Raw genomic sequence first — 20195 nt, 5'->3', positions numbered from 1 at the left:
TTGTATATGTGTTACTTTTATTGGTTAATGAATTAAGTTGTTACAGTCAGTAGCTTAGCAGAATACAACTAGGCAGGAAAACTAAGATGAATGCTGGGAGAAAGAAGGTGGAATGAATGAGAAGCCATGTAACTTCTGCCAGAGACAGATGCACCAGAACTTTACCAGTAAGCCACAGCCATGTGGCCATACACAGATTAATAGAAATGGGTTAATTTAAGATATAAGTCTTAGCCAGAAATACGCTTAAGCTATTGGCTAAACAGTATTGTAAATAATAGTTTCTGTGTGATTATTTCGAGTCAGGGTTGTTGGGAAAAAAACTATCGACCTCTGACAACACTTGATATTGATAATTTAGTCCTTATCCTAGTTCATTTGAAGATCACCAGATTTCTCTATTATAACCCTCACTCCCTTCAATATTCTCACTCTCTTCATTTGTGAGCTTGACTTCTTTTTCTGATGTCCTAACAATCTACCATACCTCTTCCATAAGGCTCAAATAGCCTTAGCATTTGAGTATTTTAGCAAAAAGCCAACCCGTGATACAGTCAACTTGCATAAGCACCAAAGGCAACAATACACCATGCTCCTGGCCAGTTGGCTTTTCCAACCTAGGGAACAACAAATTCCTCTTGCTCCTTGTCACAAGCTTTCCTTTCTTTTTGAAGGTTTCTGATATGTATTCTGAAAGAGCCTTCTCTATGGCATTAGAGGGAAACCAGACTATCATTTATTTATTTATATTAAGCCTTAAGGTGAAATCACTGTACATGTGCAAAGCTACTGAGATGCAGGAAACTTTCTCTCTCTCTCTCTCTCTCTCTCTCTCTCTCTCCACACACACACAGTTTGTTTATACCAAAGGTCTTATTTAGAGTAACAATTCATTGCCCTGTGATCTGGAAAAGTGTATCACTAATGAAAATATAGACTATATGATGTTGTCAATGGAGGCCACTATTCCAAGCTCAATGTTAATAATTTCTCCAGAAAACTATGTCTTATATGTAATTATGGTATATTTCATATATGGAATTGTTTGATCCACATTTAAAGTGGTGTCCTGACCTCACACCATAGTGATGGTCACATCTTCTACTCTTGAGACAGACGAAATGGGAGAGTAACCCGGACACGCCAGAAGGGAAGTAGGAATGAAGAGTCTGATGCATGTATAGGTAAAAAAGGCCCTGGGTTTGGGTCACAGATTCCATTCTCATGCTCTAAGATAAAATACATTTCTCTCATACTCAGCTTAGAATTATGTATATGGGGCCTCTTTATTTGGTGTATTGCAATTGGATTCCCACTCAGATACTCTAGAAAATAGTAACATATTTAATGATAATATTGATGATATATCAGAGACCAAGTTAAATTGAAAGCAATCTTCCGATGGATTTTTTTTCCTGTGAGCAGAGATGTGTGAGTTAAGCAGGAAGAAAAATGAGGTTTAGCTAGTCTAGTGATATGGAATAGTAAAGCAACACAGACCATAGTATGGAGTAATTTTAATTGCCAGTTTAACTGGGTTATAGTCACCTCTGAGAATTGGAAGGCAAAAATTTAGAGTATGTCTATGAGGGTGTTGACAGATTTTCTGAAGGAGATGATGCGTCAATAATTTGAGGGATGCCTATTGCTAAATATGCAGGTAAAGAGAAAAAAGCTTAAGGAAAATGTCCCTCTTATTCTCTGCTTCCTGTTTATCATAAAAGAGCTTCTCTGTCACACATTCCTACCACCACTACGTTCTGTTTCACAACAAGCCTAGAGAAATGGAGGTAAATGACCATGTGGACAGAACCCCCTGAAACTGTGAGCCAAAAGAAGTAATTTTTCCCTTAAGGTTGCATCAGGGTTGTTCACAGTGACGTGAGTTGTAACAGACACTATGGGAGAAGGAATGCTCTATAGGGACTGTTCTGGGTCTTGATCAACAATCTATTATTGAGTTGTATTTGTCAAGAAAAACAGAATTGAGGGAACCCCTAAATGGGACATTCCAAAGAACAGTTGCAGGCATACTTCGTCATCCCCTAGTCAGAAGATAACTGAACCCAATATATAAGACTGCGCTAGAATTTTATTATTTTATGCCTTCTTTTGGGATCTCACCCTAAAAGTATCCAAGGAGTTTGAAGTATATAGTATCTTACAATTCCTTTTAAACTTCGCTGCCAAAGTTACCAGTTGACTTCCCAGTTTGAGCAGGAGATGCCCAACCTTTGATTAAAGTTTAAAATGTGTGTGTAATCCACAGGGCATGGTTCTGTTTATTATCTGTCACATCAAATCTAGAAGTCACATGATCTGCCTATGAGTTCACACAGTCATATTTCCAGAGAGCAAATATGAATAAAACAGGTTTGGGATAGAACCTTGACTTGTATCATGGAGGTTCAAGGAATATTATATTATCATTCTCTTTGTGGTTAGCAGGACACATACTGTGAGAGAAATACTTATGAAGGCAAAAATTTTATTAGTTTCACTAATAAAATTCCCTGCCTAATTTAATCCCCATTGCACCTCCTCATCCATACTCTTGAGTAGTCCCTAAGAGGTATAAAGCTTTTCATTTCCCCCAGAATATGCATGAGTGAGAACTCTTTCCCATCTCCACATCCAATTAATTGTTATGTCATAATAGCAGTGCATTGTCAAGAATAAAAAAGTTTATGTTATTCTATTGACTAATGGTTATCATTTACAGATTCGCTAATAAGAGTTCCTAAATAGTTACAAGATTGCTCAATGAGTTGATTTAAAGCAAGGAGTCTTTGGTATCCTTCAAGTACGACCTTGCTCCGGGCCATATATTCCTTACTTTTCTGTTTCTAAGATGTAACATGATGACCAAGGAAACTTATAAGAGAAATTATCTAATTGGACATGCAATTAGCTTCTATGGTTAGATTCAATGGTGATTCACCAATGGCTCAGTAGCAAGAACAACTGAGAACTCACAGCTTGATCCACAAGTAGGAGGCACGGATGCATAGTGTGAAATGCACTAGTCTTTTGGAACCTCAAATCCCAACCCCAGTGACACATGTTCTCCAACAAGCTCACACCTCCTAATCATTTCCAAACAGTTCTACCAACCGGGGACCAAATAGTCAAACATATAAGCCTATGGCGGCTATTCTCATTTCAGTAGCCACAGGCTATGATCCCAAAGGTTCAGGTGCCAAGGTGTATCCTTCCAGGTACTGGTGTAGGTTCATCTCCTTGCCCCAAAGGGAAGTTTGCTCTCTTGAGTGCAGTATCAATTACCTTCATCCCAGAGACCCCTCAGCTCTCTGTTGTTCTATGTTGTACTTCCCACGCCTTTGATTGGCAGTACGTCCCAGTTCTTCTGCCAGCAGCAGAATCTAACCTGAAAGCCCTGCCTTATGTAAAACCTGGTATCTGAATGAGGCTGGAGGCAGGCAGGAAGAAGACAGGGCTGATGGGAAAGGATTTCATTAAAAAATAAAACATAGCTGCCTGTGTGAAGGGAACAAAGTCTGCTAACAAGGATTCGGCTTGCTGGGGTCTCCAGCTGTTCCCTCCCGAGTGCTTGGGTATCAAAGCTTTGTGGGCGTACAGTAGTGCTGTTTGCTTGGCTGCCAGAGCAATTACAGTCTGGCGGTGCTCAGGTCTCTCCTTGCTTTCATGACTATTATTACTTGTCTGCTCCCGGATCCTGAAGCCTGTCTATATAGACATAAACTCCAGGGAACCACCAAGCCACGGGCACAGTGTTTGCTGTCGCTGCTCTATGACTCTTGGATTAATATGAATTTAACGTACTCCCTTTATCTGGGAAGCCGAACCAAAGAAATGTAGACTTGCGTTCACAGTATAAAAAATGTCCTGCTGAAAACGTCAGTTCTCCAGGTGGGCCTAGAGTAGAGGAGAAACAGAATCTTCATTTTCATTCGAAAATATGTATTACCTTTATGCTTGGATCAGGGCTCCCTTCCTGCATCTGGGTCCAGAGGCATATTTGGTGCAACACAGACCATAATATATATTCCATCTGTGCTTTGTTTACAGCAAAAATAAATTAAATAAATTTATGAAAACAAACAAATAAATTTCTCCTTCAGAAAAAACAGAATACTTTGCATTCTTAGAGTGTGCCCTTTACACATATCTTTGCAAATATATTCACAATTAGGCTAGTCTCGTCTGAACACAGTAACAATTTAGAAAGTTTACGAAATAGTCATCTTTAGTGTTAGCTGTATTAATATTCCAGTGTGATCAATACATTTTTCTTATTGATATTTCAGTTCAAATACTGAAGTTAATCATTACTTCTTAATTTACTTATTGACTCAAATCTAAAAAAAATTTACACAGCAATTTTAATTGCTTTTAAGCTGTCAGTGATGATTTTTGTCTGCATTTGGTCAAGCCTCATTGATCTGAACACTAAGTGGTCCTACTGTTTTTGGCCAGATATTGTTTGGACCTTAGCAGGGGATCCTGCCACACAGCAATCTATAGATTTAATCCAGGTGAGCCCTTCTTTTTCCCATTTATGTTCTTTTTTTCCCCCTATTCCGTCCCTCTTTATGTATTCAGTTCAGCAAAAATCTGAAGGAAAATAATACATGTATTAATGAGGAAGTGCATAGGCGAGAAGAATACAACCTGAGCAGGCAACGTAATTTCAAGGGACTAGGGAAATAAAAAAGGGGTGGCCGAACAGCTTGTGCTTCTATACAAGCTTAGCTATACCACTTTTAAAACTCTCTGAAAAGGTAAGCATTGTGGCTAACCAGAAGATGTCCGCGGACACACATCTTCCAAAGTCTAGCTTAAATCACAGAAGTTTTGTTTTTGTTTCATGAAACATGCAAGGGTTTCCTCCATTGTAATGAAGACCCACCTGTTCAATTCTTGGGGACCGACACACTTTTCTTAGCATTTTTCAGCGATTCTTTAATGTTAAGAGAAATCCACATGCGTCCGTTTAAGGGGTATCAAGGGTTTATTAAGACATGAAAGGTGGGAAATACACTAATGTATACAGGACATGGTAAATCCAGTTGCAGAGTCCTTGGAAAGCTGGGGACTGATCACTCGTGGCTTCACACTGCCTATTCCACCTTTGATACTTGCCTTGCGGTGTTAGTTGAGTTCTCCAATAACATATTTGACTAGTAATGGATCTTTGTTTGGGAATAATTTTTCTCTACTTCAAAATCTACATTTTCCTTCTCTGAATAAGTTTCTTTTTTCCAAACAGAATATATGCCCTAGGAATATTATTCTTTCTTGCCTTATTCAATAATTTAATCAAACATAATGATAAAACCTCTTATTTCTTTTGACTCTCAGAGATACTTTATCACTTTGTTTTACCTATGTCATATTGGCCAGAAAAAAGCAAATAATTTCCATAGAAGGAAACCAAGTAGCTACTAGTGGCACTCATTTATATGCTTATATGCATAGAAATGTATAGTTATTTGTGAAAATTCTACGATGCTAAGTGCTGAAAACCCCAGAAACATGACTTAGGAGATGGTTCTGCTTGAAAAGTGCTTGGGGTAAAAGCATGAGGACCCAAATGTGGACCCCTGGAATCAACATTAAACTCAAAACAGAACAACCAAACCTTATCACTGGGAAATCAGGAGGAGTCAGCATTAAGCAGATCCCTAGAGTCCATTGGCTAACCAGCATGGTCCATTTGACACCTAGACAGAGTGCGTATTCTATACTTTTGGGCAGGGTATGTGTTCTTTACAGCTCATTGACACAGAAACACTTCAGTGGTAAGAAACATGCTCCCATTTTAAGATTGAGGGTCCTAAACTTAAAGGCAGTGTGAATGTGAATGTAGTTGTTTACACAAGGAAGTGGCAGAGTTGGGATTCCGATTACCTGAGAGCTTATTACCAACAAACTACACTATTCAACATGAGCACCTTCCTGGGAACTATATACTCAGGAGTAGTACTCTGCAATAGTCATTGACCCATTGGCCATGAGCTGTTGACCCATGGAATGCCATGGTTCTCTAAGAAGCCAGTAGACAGCACAAACAAATGCCACCACAATGTTCCCTTTGTTGTTAAAATAAGCTGGGCTTAAGCCATGTGCTTGTCTGCAAGATTGGTTTCCCTTTTGGCTCAGACTTTTTATTTCATCAAAGACACACATTTATGAACATTTCATAGGCAGGCATTAATATGCCAATCAGATTTTGAAGATGATTGAACCCGATTTTAATGTTCTTCCCCATAAAAAGCTGCCAGCTGGTCAGCGTGACTGGCAAAGGCCTGTATGATGGACCCCTTTCCTGGTAGACAACGTGCATACTGGAATTTGGAAGCTGCGGCTTCAGACTCAGGTTGTGCTGTGCAGATACTAAAGAGGTCCACTTGCAGGGGCAGAACCCTGCTTTACCACTAGGATCAGCGGGGCTCTCGCTGATCATTGTTCTTTCAGATACTGATGGCTGTCACCTATGGGAAGCATGGGGAAAGCAACTTCTCTCTCTTCTCTTCTAATCTGATGACGTAGAAGGAAAGTTTCCAGGTAGATCTGACAGAACCCACATGGTCCCAGAGCTAGAGAAATCACTCTTGTGTAAAAGAGATGTGGGCAGGTTGTGGAAGATGAGTGTAGGATTGTGAGTGACACGCGTGAAGAAGGATTGACACCTGTCACTACCCACAGCTGGCCTGGGCGTGTTTCTGTGTCATACTGAGAGCAGCATTCGTGGAGGTTCCCAGAAAGACTAAGGCTTTCCACATAGTCTGAAATAAAGAATGACCACCAGGTCTTCAGAAGCTTTAGAGAGACAGGTATATGAAGCTTGACTTTTGTCGTGGGTTGCATTGGCAGGGAGCAAGGACTTGTTTCGTCATTGTGTTCATTCCTAGCTATGTAACTTCGCACGCAGCACTGCCAGTTTATATGTCTGTGGATCAGAGAAATAAGCTTGCTTAACTTCTAGGCTATTTAAAGACACAGTGTCTGCTTCACAATTACCATTGGCTGTGTGGTTCATAAAGACATGAAAGGCACTCACAGAGAGCTTTGCTTCACAAAATATAATTTCACAAACAAAAGACTCAGTAAGTCCAATATAGAAATGAAGGACATATTTGAAATCCAGCTCACACCTTGTGTCCTGATGGTCCAGTGAATATATGGTTTTTTTTTTTCAGTTACTAAGGAAACAGTTGTCAGTAATGGAAGAGGAAGCTTGGGCTGAAAGGATGGGCACCGGGTGGGGGGGCTTTGTATAGAAGAACTCATTTGATAGAGTCTGGCAAAGACACCAACACGCTCCATGATTGATTCTGTCCCCAGCATGAAAGCATTAGAGCCCATCTGATAGAGTCGATACGCGAGGATGCCACGGAGCCTATCCACCAGCCTCTCTCTTTTTTTCGCGGCTACCTATTAGAGTTCCCAGCTCTGCATAGCTGGATTGGCTCAGTTATAACTTCTCTGCTGGGTGTATGACAAAGTAGGGGATGCACAAACTAAATTCCAGTTCACAGCCTTCTCTTCAGAGGTGGCGGAGCAGTTAAGAGCACTACTTCATTTGCAGATGATCCATGTTCAGAAACTAATATCCACGTTGGGCAGTGCACAACCACATATAACTCCAAACTCCAGAGAGATCCAACATCTTTAGCCTCTTAGGGCATCTCAGCTTACATGTACAAACTCATACACAGAAACAAATTTACGAAATTGATGTGGGATGCCTCTCGGTATGCTATAAGTATGTTTTATTACCATTGGTTAATAAGAAAGCTGCTTTGGACTATAGCAAGGCAGAATATAGCCAGGCTGGAAGAGATATATAGAGAGAGTAGGTGGACTTAAAGAGATGCCATGTAGTTGTTAAAGGAGAAAGATGTCTACGGGTAGGGCACAGCCTTGTGGTGATACATAGATTGATAGAAATTGGTTGATTTAAGATGTAAGAGCTAGCTAGAGATATGTCTGAGGCATTGGCCAAACAGTATTGCAATTAATAAAGTTTCTGTGTGATTATTTGGGTCTGGGTGGCCAGGAAACATACAAGTAGTCTCTGTTTACACATAACTGAAATAATAAAGTAAATCTTACAAAAGACTCAAAAGTCACCTTATCTCATCCCACACTTGCGCTTTATAAAAGTTTTGAAAATGTTTCTAGGAACAATACCAAAGAAACAGGTAGTTTCATAGCTGTATCTAGACCTGAGTTGTAAGATTCTCACACCATAAGGAAAGTAGTGAAAGCCTAGAATGGGATTCTAAATGCTACCAGGAAGTATTTACTCAAGAAACTGGATATATCAGAGAAGTATGAACTGGACTGACCCTGGGGTTTCCATCTCACACCAGTCAGAATGACAGGAATTCAGAACATAACAAATGTTGGTGAGGAGACAGGCAAAAGGGGACTTTTATACACTGTTGGTAAGAATGTAACTTACTCCATCAATTATGGAAAAAAATATGAAGATTTCATTAAAAATTAGAAATAGATCCTTCACATGTCCAAGTCTACACTTCTAGGTATTTACTCAAAGGTAACCAAGCTAAGTTATGGAGCCAACTTTGTGATATGTGTGTGTGTGTAACTACATTTTATTTATGCATAAAAAGAACAAAATTATGTAGTTTTTCAGGGAAATGACTCCACCATTGGATTAGCATATTAACCTAATTAAGTCAGTCTCAGCAAGATAAAACTAAGTTGTCTTTCACTTGTTGATCTTGGATTTTGTATAAAGTTATTGAATGTATATAGGACATGACAGTGAAAGTCATAGTGAAACTATGTAGGGGTTGACGGGGACTATGAGAGGGATCTGAGGAATAGGAGGAGTGTATGGGAAGGATTATGATTACACTTTCTACCCCGGTATGAAAATGTCTTTATGAAGCTCCATACTGTGTAAAATGAATATACTCTAATAAAACCCTACAGGTTCCTTAGTACATTTGCTCAGTTTCTTTTTGTTCTGATTGATTGTTTAAATTCAAACAATTGAATCTCAACAATTTTGAAAATAATTTAAGATGTAATTTCAACCATAAACTTGAAATTTCCCATTATATAAAATATTAATTCAGTTACACTACTGTTTTTGAACTAGATGCTTTATTTGAGGAAGTTTGGGTGGTAAGGATCAATTTTTGCATGGTTTGAAAACAATAAAGAAAATGTCTAAGAATGTATGTTTGGGTTATGCCCGCTCACCACCATGTGAAGCTATCCAGTGCCTGAGAACCCAGAGACCACTTTCATTTTGTGAAATAATGTCTTCTTGACCTGATATGTCTGCTCTACACATGAGCCCATAACACCTGGGTGGAAGTCATTTATTTGCAAAGACCTCTACACGGTCAGTTATAATTCTACCATGGATGTGGAAGAAGCACTTGAGGCTCTATCCTAGCTGAGGAGCTGATGATGGTAGTTCGTGGTTAATGGGGTAGGAAATCAGTCTTCTTTGGAGAGGTGGTCACTGGTAGGTTACTCGTGCCCCCAGTGATTTATCCATACCTGTGCACATATAAACTCTATTGACTAGGCTCAATGAATCTTATTAAAACAAAACAACAACAAAAGAAAGGTTATGAAGCTGGAAAGGGAATATGTTAGGAGTAACTAGGGAAATGAAGTGGCGGGGGGAGCTAGGTATCAGTCTGACTATTTGAAAACTTAAAATAATATCTTAAATAAAATTGGGAAATAATCAAAAGGTGAACCACAGAGAAAACCTCAAATGAATACTGGTTACATTATTGGCTAAATAATCATGAGTGTATTCATATCACAGAATGTATTCTAAACAGATAACATCACAGAGACAGTCATGAAGTAGTATTGAAATACAGGAAACCGATTGTTTCCTTAAAATTACTTTCTAGGCTTGGAATTCTGAAGCCAGTCCTTTATGGATGCAGTGATGTTTATTTCCATTGGTGATAGGATCAAATGGTTCCTGGTTTTCAGCTCTCTATCAGCTAGGTGTAATGATAAAACACTAGTTTTTAGTTTTTAAAGCTTTCAAATTTCAAGCCTTCAACTCCACAATCAAAGTGGGAGGATTTTTATCTTTGAGCTAAATATTTCCTTCAAGTATTATTCTGGTTTTGCATTATAAGAGAACTTACCCTGACAATGTAGGTCTTTTTATTGTGCAAGTTCTTTCCTGCTTTGTGTATTCATCCCCTTGCTCTCCATGCGTGATTTACACCAATCCCATCATGTCCAATGATGAGCATACCTCTGGGTTAAAACCATTGCAATAAGGCCATCATTGCAATCAATGAGGGATAGTGACTCACACAAAAAATACAGTGTCCAATGAATGTACATACCTTAATTAAAATGTTTTGTTGTTAAGGGATCTAACCATTATCCGACCTGTTCAATAAATGATACAAGTAGGCTTGTGAATACACAGTTGTTGCCACCCTTTAATTTGTACACAAACAAACAAGCACATTGTTGACAGAGTGCAGTCGTGGGCAATATGATAAAATGAAGCATGCCTGTTTTAAAGTGTATAACAGGATTTTCCTATCTGAATGAAAACTCATTATTTTTTAGGCTGTTTATCAAAGTAATTCTGGGATGAGTGTTTTTGCCATGTGTTCTTCTGAAGTAGAATTAGTTTGTCACACTGAAAAACCATCTATTGGCATTTTGATCTCCTATGTTTCTGTAGACCAATACGAGGAGAATTGATGTTGAATGGCTCTGCTTTGCTTTCCCAGAATTCACCATAGTTATCCATTTGTTTAAATATTTCTTGGTGAAGTGCAAGAATGCATCATATAACACTTAGATGGTTGTTATTAAGTCCACTCTCAAATATTCCATAGCTAGAATGCTATTATGAATGAGCTTTTTATTATACTTAGTAATTTATTTCATTGTTTCTGATAAAATAATTGATTTTCATGTATTTAATTTGTAACCTTGTCTACTTACATAGTTCTTTATGTGTGCCTAATGCATTCTGTGTTCTATTTGCTTCTTTTGACTTGCATTAGTATATTATCAGTCTTCCAAGAATGATAATGGGATTCCTTTCATCCTAATATGTACAGCTCATTTTTTTATTGGATTTTCTGGAACTTTTCAAATAATGATAAATATCCCTGATGAGAACAGGATATATTTTAGACCATGGTTTAATAAGGGCAATGTTACAGCTCTTGATTTTACATAGCATTTGCTTTATCATTGATAACAATGAAGACTTTTCTGGTGTGCATGGGCTAAGTTGCACACACTCATACACCCCCATGCACCCATCCCCCACAGAGAGAAAATTTTGTCTCAGAAGCTCAGTATGGTATAAAGCACCGGTAGTGAAGATCTCTGGGTCCAGGTCCTATATCATTCACAGTATCATGCACAATGCTCCCTTGAAGCTCACATGCTGCAGCTTTCACCATGAATCCATGAAATGCATGTGTCCTGAGTTTCTACTTTCTTCTCTCTCTCTTTTATTTTCTTGTGTCAAAATATATTTTAGTGGCATTCCAAATGCCACTACAAGCCCATTAAGAATGTATTCTCTAGGTCATATTACATAATTTTTGTATAATATAGTTCTAAAAACAGCATTTTTTTAATTTGGGATCTAAATGTTTATATATGCCTGATTCTATATTCTATCTATTATCTATCTATCTATCTATCTATCTATCTATCTATCTATCTATCTATCTATCTATCTCCTTTCTTTCTTTCTTTCTTTCTTTCTTTCTTTCTTTCTAATATCTATCACCTATCATCTTTAATCAATTTAGTATTTTATTTCTGTATTATGATGATCAGTTGTTTTCAGCATCCATCTTTATAGTAATTTCCTCTGAACTGAAACCATCACTTCTGGAGGAAAGAGGGAGGCTCATAATATCAAGAAGCTCAGAGAGAAGATTCCCAAGGCCTGTACAAGAGGCTGGATAAGCAGTGATGATTGCTGAGGAGAAGCAATAAGATGCTCAAAAACAATTGCTTATAAGTTAGGTGGGGAGTTTAAGGGATGCAGCTTTATAGATTGTCACCAACACTCACTCAGATGGCCTTCTCAGGGTTGCAGGTATCTGAGCATCATCAATGCTCATTTCAGTAACTCCTGTCGACTCACTGTTTCACCAAGATATTCCTGGATGGAGCTTGGGTAGCCACGCATTGGGGTGACATCTGTCGGGATCCAGCCTCGATGGGTTTGTAAGTTCCAGGATAGGGGTCAGTGGATTAGAATTGCTAGGTAAGAGGAACAGAGATATGGAAGAAACACAGAGACATAGGATAGTACTGGGAGGGCAACCCTGTGTTTATTCCTTGTGATCTTTAAATACTCTTATCCCCCCAAAAAAGGAAAAGAAAGCAAAAGACTTTTTTTTTTATCATGATACAAGGAACAGACAAAGTGATGACCATTTTAATACCCCAAACACTAAGTAACCACACCCTAGGTCAAGATATCTTTGTTAGTAGCCACATAGATTGCCTGCCAATAATGTTGGAGGAGAAAGAAGAGGCTTAAACTCTTTGACTTTTAGTCCAGGTGGAATATATCCACTTAATACCCAGAACACCAAATAATCACATCCTAGGTCAGGATATTTTGTTTGTAGCCACTCATTACATCAGACTTCTTGTCATTAACTTTGAAAGAGCAAGAGTAGGCTTAAATTCTCTGACCTTCAGTCAAGGTGGAGTGGATCCACTTCTGTGGGCCCCCATATGGAGCTGTGTTGATGGTTTCCAATCTGAATGGGCAGGTAATGGTAATTTCTCACTCATACAACAGCATGTATGGATATTTTTAATGAAATGGTAATTTTTGATCTCTATGAAAATCTGTGCATCTTGCTTTAGCATTGTGTTACTTAATTTTATTATTCTTATCTATCCCAATACTTTTCATGCCATGCCCTCTTGCTAATTGTATCCCATATATTTAACAAGGGTACTTGATCTTAGGCTTAGTTCTTATTTGGGAAAAAAGACAATAGCCTCCTCTTTGTTTCTCTTCTTTTCCACTTACTGACTTCTGTTAGAGTCAAAAGCCTGTCTGAATCTGAAATAAACATAGCCAGGAACCTGAGGCTGGAGAGTAGGGTATACATGTGTACTCAAGAATGAAAATTTTAAAAAAAATTAATTAGAAAAACATCCCTCTTCCTTCATCTGTCCTAAATACTTATGTCATGATTTTACTTTCTTTCTCTGAAAATATTTGATAAAATCATGACATTGTTTTCTCTATAATGGATTTTTATATCTTACATCAGCCTGTTAACATTTTCCATTCCATATCTGCCTTTAACTTGGTAATTCTATCTTTGTCTCCATACTGAATTCTTTCCTAATTTCTTATTATACCCTTTCCATTCTTTTTATTTATTCTCAGTGCAATATCCCCTTGTTTCTTTCTGATAACATAAACAGGAAATTTTCTAGCTAATTACTTTGATAGTAAATCTATTTCAATAGAAAATATTTGTTTTACACCTTGAAAGTATATAATTTTATTTTAGTTGCAACAGTTCTTACTAAAATTCTGTCTTCCCTATGTATATATTTGCAGAGGTGATCAATGATGCCCAGTTTTTATAAACAGACTCTTTTAGAGGTCTTCAAAGGCCAATGCCAATTTCTGGCTTGGACTCTGTGGCAAAGTTGAAAACCATTCATGTCTTGTGGGTTGATTTGAAACTAGACCATCACCTAAAGCTAGAACTATGAGCTAACAACATTCAACCATGAAAACTATAACTATAATCTATGAAGGGGTAAAGTAGGGATATTCAATGAGCTTGGGGCTAGGAGACCCAAGGTTTCATTTGTCCTTACCAGTCAGAACCCTCCTTCAAGTAAATTTGAATTCAAAATTCATACTAGAGTAAATAAGGGACATTGCTTAAAAGAGGAGCAGAGAAAAATGTAGAGCTCAATACAAATAAAAAATATGATCTATAGTAACATTCTATGGATCATGTATATAAGGGAGAAATACATAATTTCTAACTGGAAAGGAAAGCATTAAAACAACCCTACAAAAGATTTTTTCAAAGTCAAAAAGATAAGAACTTAGGATTCCAAAAATAACAAAGATAATAAAACAACTGGGCATAAATCTTACCTTAGCACTATTTAGAAGAAAAATGGAACTAATAAAAAATGCCCAGGTTGACTGTGCATGATAAAGGAAAGCAACATGAAGTAAGTTTTAGGAACAGTTTTTAATGTGGATGTATTGACAAGAAGGTCCAATGCAGTCAGAGTGTTAGTAAGAAAATTCAATGTGGTTAGAGAGAGAATCATTGAAACGGAATTTTCTTATCAAAATGTATCCAGAATTCATCACAATGAAAGGGAGAAGGGAAAAATTTGGTTAGTGCTAATTCATATGAAGGGTGGAACAAAACTAATAATGTAAACTAAGCCACTTGAAAAAATCCTTGTCTGAGAACAGTGGAGAGGCAATCCTCAATGACTAATGGATGTTATTTTTCTAGAATTGAAAATAACGCTATGGTGTCAATGAATTCCAAATGAAAGAAATGAAAATCTAAATTTTCATAAGAATGGCTAGGATTGACAGATCTTCCAAAAATCTGAAGAAACTTTACCTTTCATCAATTGATGAAATGCAGCATTTTTCATAATCATTTTATGGACCAGAATCCTCTTGAAATTTTGGTATGCAAACATATTTGAGACATAACTGTAAAACCCTCTCAAAAATATCCATGTTTTACTGGAAAATGATAGCGTTAAAGTTTGACAGTGTTTGGATCCCAGGAAACTAGCAAAACATAACCACTTCTCTTCAGTGTTAACTCTTCAGTACAAATTGCATAATTTGTGTCTGGCTTTATTTTATCATTAAATCATGAGCATTTTCCATATTGCTAAATGGTTGTTATAATTATCATTTTAATGGCTCCATTATATCCTATCAGATTTATTCCATTATAGTTTCCTTAGTCATTCCTTCTTTATTAGACATTTAGGTTTTATTTCCCTCAAATTTTGATTATTACATATAACATTGGCATAATTTACATTTTTATGCATATAGCTCCACTTTTATTTTCAATCAGTTCATTAGGAATAGTTCCCTGAAGTGACATTATCATGTCAGATGTTATTGAGTAATTTCCCTAAAGGTATGAATCAATTTATATTCCAACAGACATTTTGATTTCTAGCAGCCTTTGGCATAAAGGGAGGTCAAAAATATTACAAACTAAAATATATTTGCACTAATTTTCTGACTGTCAATGGCTGTTCTACTTAAAATAATGAAACTTAACATTTTCTCAGATATGTTTATTTTAGTATTTTTTTTTTCAGTTTTATTCTAGCTGCTGTGCTGTTTAAACCTATGTTTCTTACACTTTCTTTTGGTCTCGCTCATATTTAACCAACATTGTTTGTGGAGCAGCGATTACTATATAAGACCTTTGATGGTTGTAGCAGTGAGTTGTATTGACCGCTAGCATGAATAGGCACTCATATATTTTAGCATCATTATTACTAAAACTGTCAAGGTAGAACACATAAATGTCTTCCCCACCTTAACCCTCATGGCTCTTATTCCCCTCTTTTACAGAGGTTGAACAAGCTCAAAGTTTCTGTTCCAGCCTGGGAAAAGCCTGCGAGTGGCTTTATGGTACCGTCCTGATGGGTGAAATGAAAGCAAAAACATTTGGTAGTTTCTCCCCATTTTTTTTCTTTCTTCTCTCTTGGATGATGTGGTGGATGGAACTAGAGCAGCCATTTTTCAATAGTAAGAAAATCAGAAGAAAGACAGATGACATACCCGTGATCTTAAGATGTTGAAATAATGCCATGAATCTTCTACCACACCCCACATTCATGTACTATGCGCAGCAAAATCTTATTTGCTTAAGGCAATGGAGTCAGACTTTACTATTGTCTCTGGTGCAGCTAATAACTGTTAGGAAGAAAGGTTGGTTTTCTATTTATTGGCTCTTACTTTTAAAAACCAATGTAACTATGACTTTATTTACACATTCACTACTGTGAGGCCATCACCTAACCAATGAGGTCAAATATGATATGTCACATGTCATTTCCTGAAATAAGTGGTTTTTTCTTGATAAAAATATTAATATCTTAATGTTCATGGGTTGTAAAGATGGGAGCACATAATTTGTAGGCACTCATGAATTCTCCACCCAGAGAAATCAAAGTCCATGTGACAAGTGCAGTGTGTGCCTAAGGGACAATCTACAAAAGTCTCTCCACGTTTGCTTGTTTGTTCATTTATTAGGCATGGGCAGTGTGCCATGGATGGGTGTGTGTTCAAGTGACGAAGGGCTGTTACTCTGTCTTTCCCCTTCAAGGATTTTCCCCGTGGTTTTATTCCAGGACTTGAATGTGAAAAAGAGATCATTTATATACGCAAATAGTATTAATATCATGTGAGAGTGAAAATAAAAAGAAATTAGGAAAGAAAAATCAATAAGAGAGGGCAAAATGAAACTGGAGACTCGCTCAGGTCTCCTCAGTCAATAAAGTGAAATGAGTTCCTTCTGGAGCTTTCTGAACTAGTGCTTCTATGATGCCAAGTGCTGCCTGGAATGAGTGGGGCTGCGCTGGGGACAGAAGCAATTTTCACATTATAAATGCTATCACTTCAGCTACAACCGTACAGTGTGCTGGTGTGCAGGGGTGGTCCCTGGTCCTTCAATCCTGTACATGGTAGTAGATGTGCTTCTACAGTGCTTTTCCGGTTCTATGGCTCGCGAGAGGCTAGGATGTGTACAGGGCTTTCCTAGGTGCACAAGACTGGACTTTTCCTTTTTGTTCTTCCTAGGCCACAGCTACGGGGCGGGTCATTGGGTAAATGTGATTTTCATGTCCTTTTCTCTGACCAGTCAAGTCATTCTCCAAGGAAGAAGGGAGTCTACAGAAGCCTGGGCAAAGAGTCAGACCTTAGAACTTCAGCACACAGAAAGGGACTCTGGGTTTTTTTCTCTTTCTTTAAAACGTGATCTTTTTTTTTTTTTTTCTTCCTGTGGACTCGAAAAGGAAATAAATGCGATTTGTTCAACATCTGTCTTTCCCTTGTATTGCAGCTGTTTACAGAGGATCTTGCTTCCTTCAACTCTGATGTAATGTCTCCTTTCTTTAGGAAGCAGGTGTCAAAACAAGCAGAAAATCCAATTTTCAAGCAGCTCAAATCAACTTGAGACTTTCTAGTCCCAGGGATGCTTTTACCTCAGAAGGCTCCTATGAGGCACGAGACTTCCCCATTTCCAGTTTTTGTTTTGTTAGTTGTGGTTTGCTTTGTTTCCCTGGGGATGTTTGGAAGCAGTTCTTAACCATCGGTCCTGTCCTATCTCTGTCTTCTAGAACATAACAGCACTGTTACTGGGATGTAAAATCCTGCACTTTAATTTTAATTGACATAATAATTGTACATATTTGGGAGAACTGTGTTGTGCACATATAATCTCTAATGATTAAGTAGTGTATACATGTGTATAAAGTCTAATGATTAAGCAAAGTAATTTTCATATCCATCACAATGAACATTTATTTTTCTTGTGCTGGTGAAATTCAAAATCAATTTTTAGTTGTTTAGAAACATATAATAAACTGTTTAGCATTTTGTAATTTTATGTTGTAATTATAATGTACTATATTATAATACATTGAACGAAACCAGTTATTTTGTACAATTAATATATTCTAGTAAAATATATGATGTGATCATATGTACTTTATTAAAATAATCAATTACTGATTATTTTTATGTAGATAAAATATGTAAGTGCCAGGGCAATTCTGAGCTCCATCATGTCGAACCTCAGTTTTAGGAAAACAGAAAAATAATCTGAGCCAATCTATATTTATATTGCAGGGATGCACTGGCGTTTGTCATCATGTACAATAGTGATAGAATTTGCAATGTTATAGATGTCTAGGGGGAGGATCATGATTCCATTTCACAGATGAGGAGATCAAGGCTATTGAAGCTCTAGAACCCCACACAACACTATCAGAAAATAGTGAAACTGATTTAAATCCAATTATGATCTGAATTTTGAAAAACATTCTTGCTACCTTGCTGTGTAACTTTCTGTCTGTGTTCGTAAATAGAATTTCACATGCAATGCTGGAGGCAGGATTCCCTCACTGGTTTCTGTTCCTTACCAGCTGTAAGTAACTCAGATCAGTTCTTTGGTTTTTGTGTCTCAGTCTCTCTGTGGGTGGACAAGAGAAAATAATTACCTTGTAGGACTTGGCAAGGGAATACCAGCCTCATGTCTGTGAGTCTGTGAAATGCTCAGACCACTTACTGATATCAGGTAGACTTGCAACAGTTTTTTTTTCAATTGCTGTAAACTGCCCCACTCTCTACCATCTTCTTTCCCTCCCTCTCAGAGAGAATCTGTGAAAAGGCTATGTAGTACAGGCTAGTCTAGAACTCATAATCCTGCATCTGCCTCCCAACTCTCCAACTGATGGAGAATAAGCTCATTTTACCACATTTTAGCACAGCTGGTCTCTGTGCTCATCTCTACTTCCTGAACGTCACCGGAGAGTGCTGGGCTTGCCTTTGCTTTTGTGCATTACCTTGGCACAAGTAAGAGGATAACTTCAGGGAAGCATGGTTTATTTTGCATCTTCAGTATTAATATGTGAAGGATTTATCCTCCTTCTTTACCATTGTTTGATAAATGATGGGGCAAATGATGTATTTAACAAGACTGTTTCGGAATAAATCTTGGTTTCCACAATACACTCCTTCAAAATACAGACGGAAGCCTTGTGGATTTCATTGCAACTGGGGGAGGGGGTGCGAAGCTGGTCCTGTGCCATCCATGCCCGTTATCACCTTCCCGAGCTTGCCATCCTGGCAGGAAATGCAGAACGTTTATGCAACACAACTTGAGAAAAGCCAACTTTGGAAAGGGACTGACAAACACTTGGAATCCTCAATTTCTGTGAAGGACATATGTCTAGAGTCCCTCTTCCTAATGTGAAAATGGCACTACTCAATTCCCACTGAGTAGTCACTGCTGATTGCTTTGTTTAACTGACAGGGTCTACAGTTCGGTACCAGGGAACTGGAAGAGATGGGAGCCATGTTCTGTTTGGGCCTTTTCATCTTGGAACTCAAATCTGCAAGCTGTAGCCATAAGCTCTTGGCACGAGCTACAACTCTGCTGAATGCGGATGTTCTGGACCACTACCTCCAGCGGTAAGATGCTTACAGGGGAATCGGGGATGTCTCAGGGATACTCAGTACCAGTATCCTGGTGAAGCGGATCAATGGATCCTTGACAGAGAGAAAATAAGGATGAACTACCAAGTAAAGGTAGGTTCAAGTGTACTGTGAGGAAAGACAGACTTGGAGCTTCACAGATACTGAAAAGGTAGATATGGTGTCACATGCATGTGTAGATATAAAACTTAGCATATTTATAAATATATTATTACTAGTAATAATGTAGCTGAAGTGTGGTGCCACAGAGTTATACATGTATAGAACTTTTTCTTCCAAATTGCATTCTTATATGTATAATGTTCTTGAGCTATTGTTCAATATAAAAATGGGGAAGTGTCTTATTCCCAATATCTAGACTAGTGTCTCTTTCTTAAACTGTATCAAACTGGCGCAGAATATGATTCATAATTGGCCAGAAGAAACTAACTCACATGGTGGGGAATGGCTGGTTGTCTGAGAATTGAGTACCAGTAGTGAGTCAAGGAATGGAGATCCATTATCCAAATGAGCTTTTTGATACAGTTTCCTATAGAAAAATACTTCAATCCTGCCCAGAATAAATTCAGAGACAGGAAGGGAAAAATAATGACACAAAAAAGGGAGGACCAGGAGGCACCAGAAGTTTCAAAAAGGCTAAATTAGAGTCTGCACTTTGAGCAATGGGACTGATGGGTGATTCAACATATGCTGGTAAATGAAGAAGGATTTAACCATGCACTTTGCCTCTAAAAGCAAAGGCAAAAGTATTAATACTGGGAAGCCTCTTATTTCCAGCTAAATTTCATTAGTTTTCTGCATGTCACTATAAAATTGCTGTTTCACTGTGACTTCTTATCAAATGACCAGCCAAGCATAAAAAGATCTAGTAGTGTCCATTAATACAACTTTGGAAGGCCTCCATTTCTCTAGGACTTAATTACCCAAACACAGT

At 37.8% G+C, this 20195-nt stretch overlaps 1 protein-coding gene across 1 annotated transcript in view; it reads left to right on the top strand.

Moving 5' to 3' along the window:
- Agbl1 (AGBL carboxypeptidase 1) overlaps nt 1-20195 on the top strand; it is a 723788-nt gene that overhangs the window by 474974 nt on the left and 228619 nt on the right. The window contains exon 20 of the mRNA XM_087901337.1: nt 19080-19237. Coding sequence (XP_087757463.1) covers nt 19080-19237 — 158 coding nt within the window. The remainder of the gene's footprint in view (nt 1-19079; nt 19238-20195) is intronic.

This window comes from Myodes glareolus, chromosome 24 (genome assembly GCF_982192425.1).
Source record: "Myodes glareolus chromosome 24, mMyoGla1.1, whole genome shotgun sequence".
Classification (NCBI taxonomy): domain Eukaryota; kingdom Metazoa; phylum Chordata; class Mammalia; order Rodentia; family Cricetidae; genus Myodes; species Myodes glareolus.
Note: the sequence above shows the minus strand (reverse complement) of the source record. Positions and strands in the feature narration are given on the sequence as shown.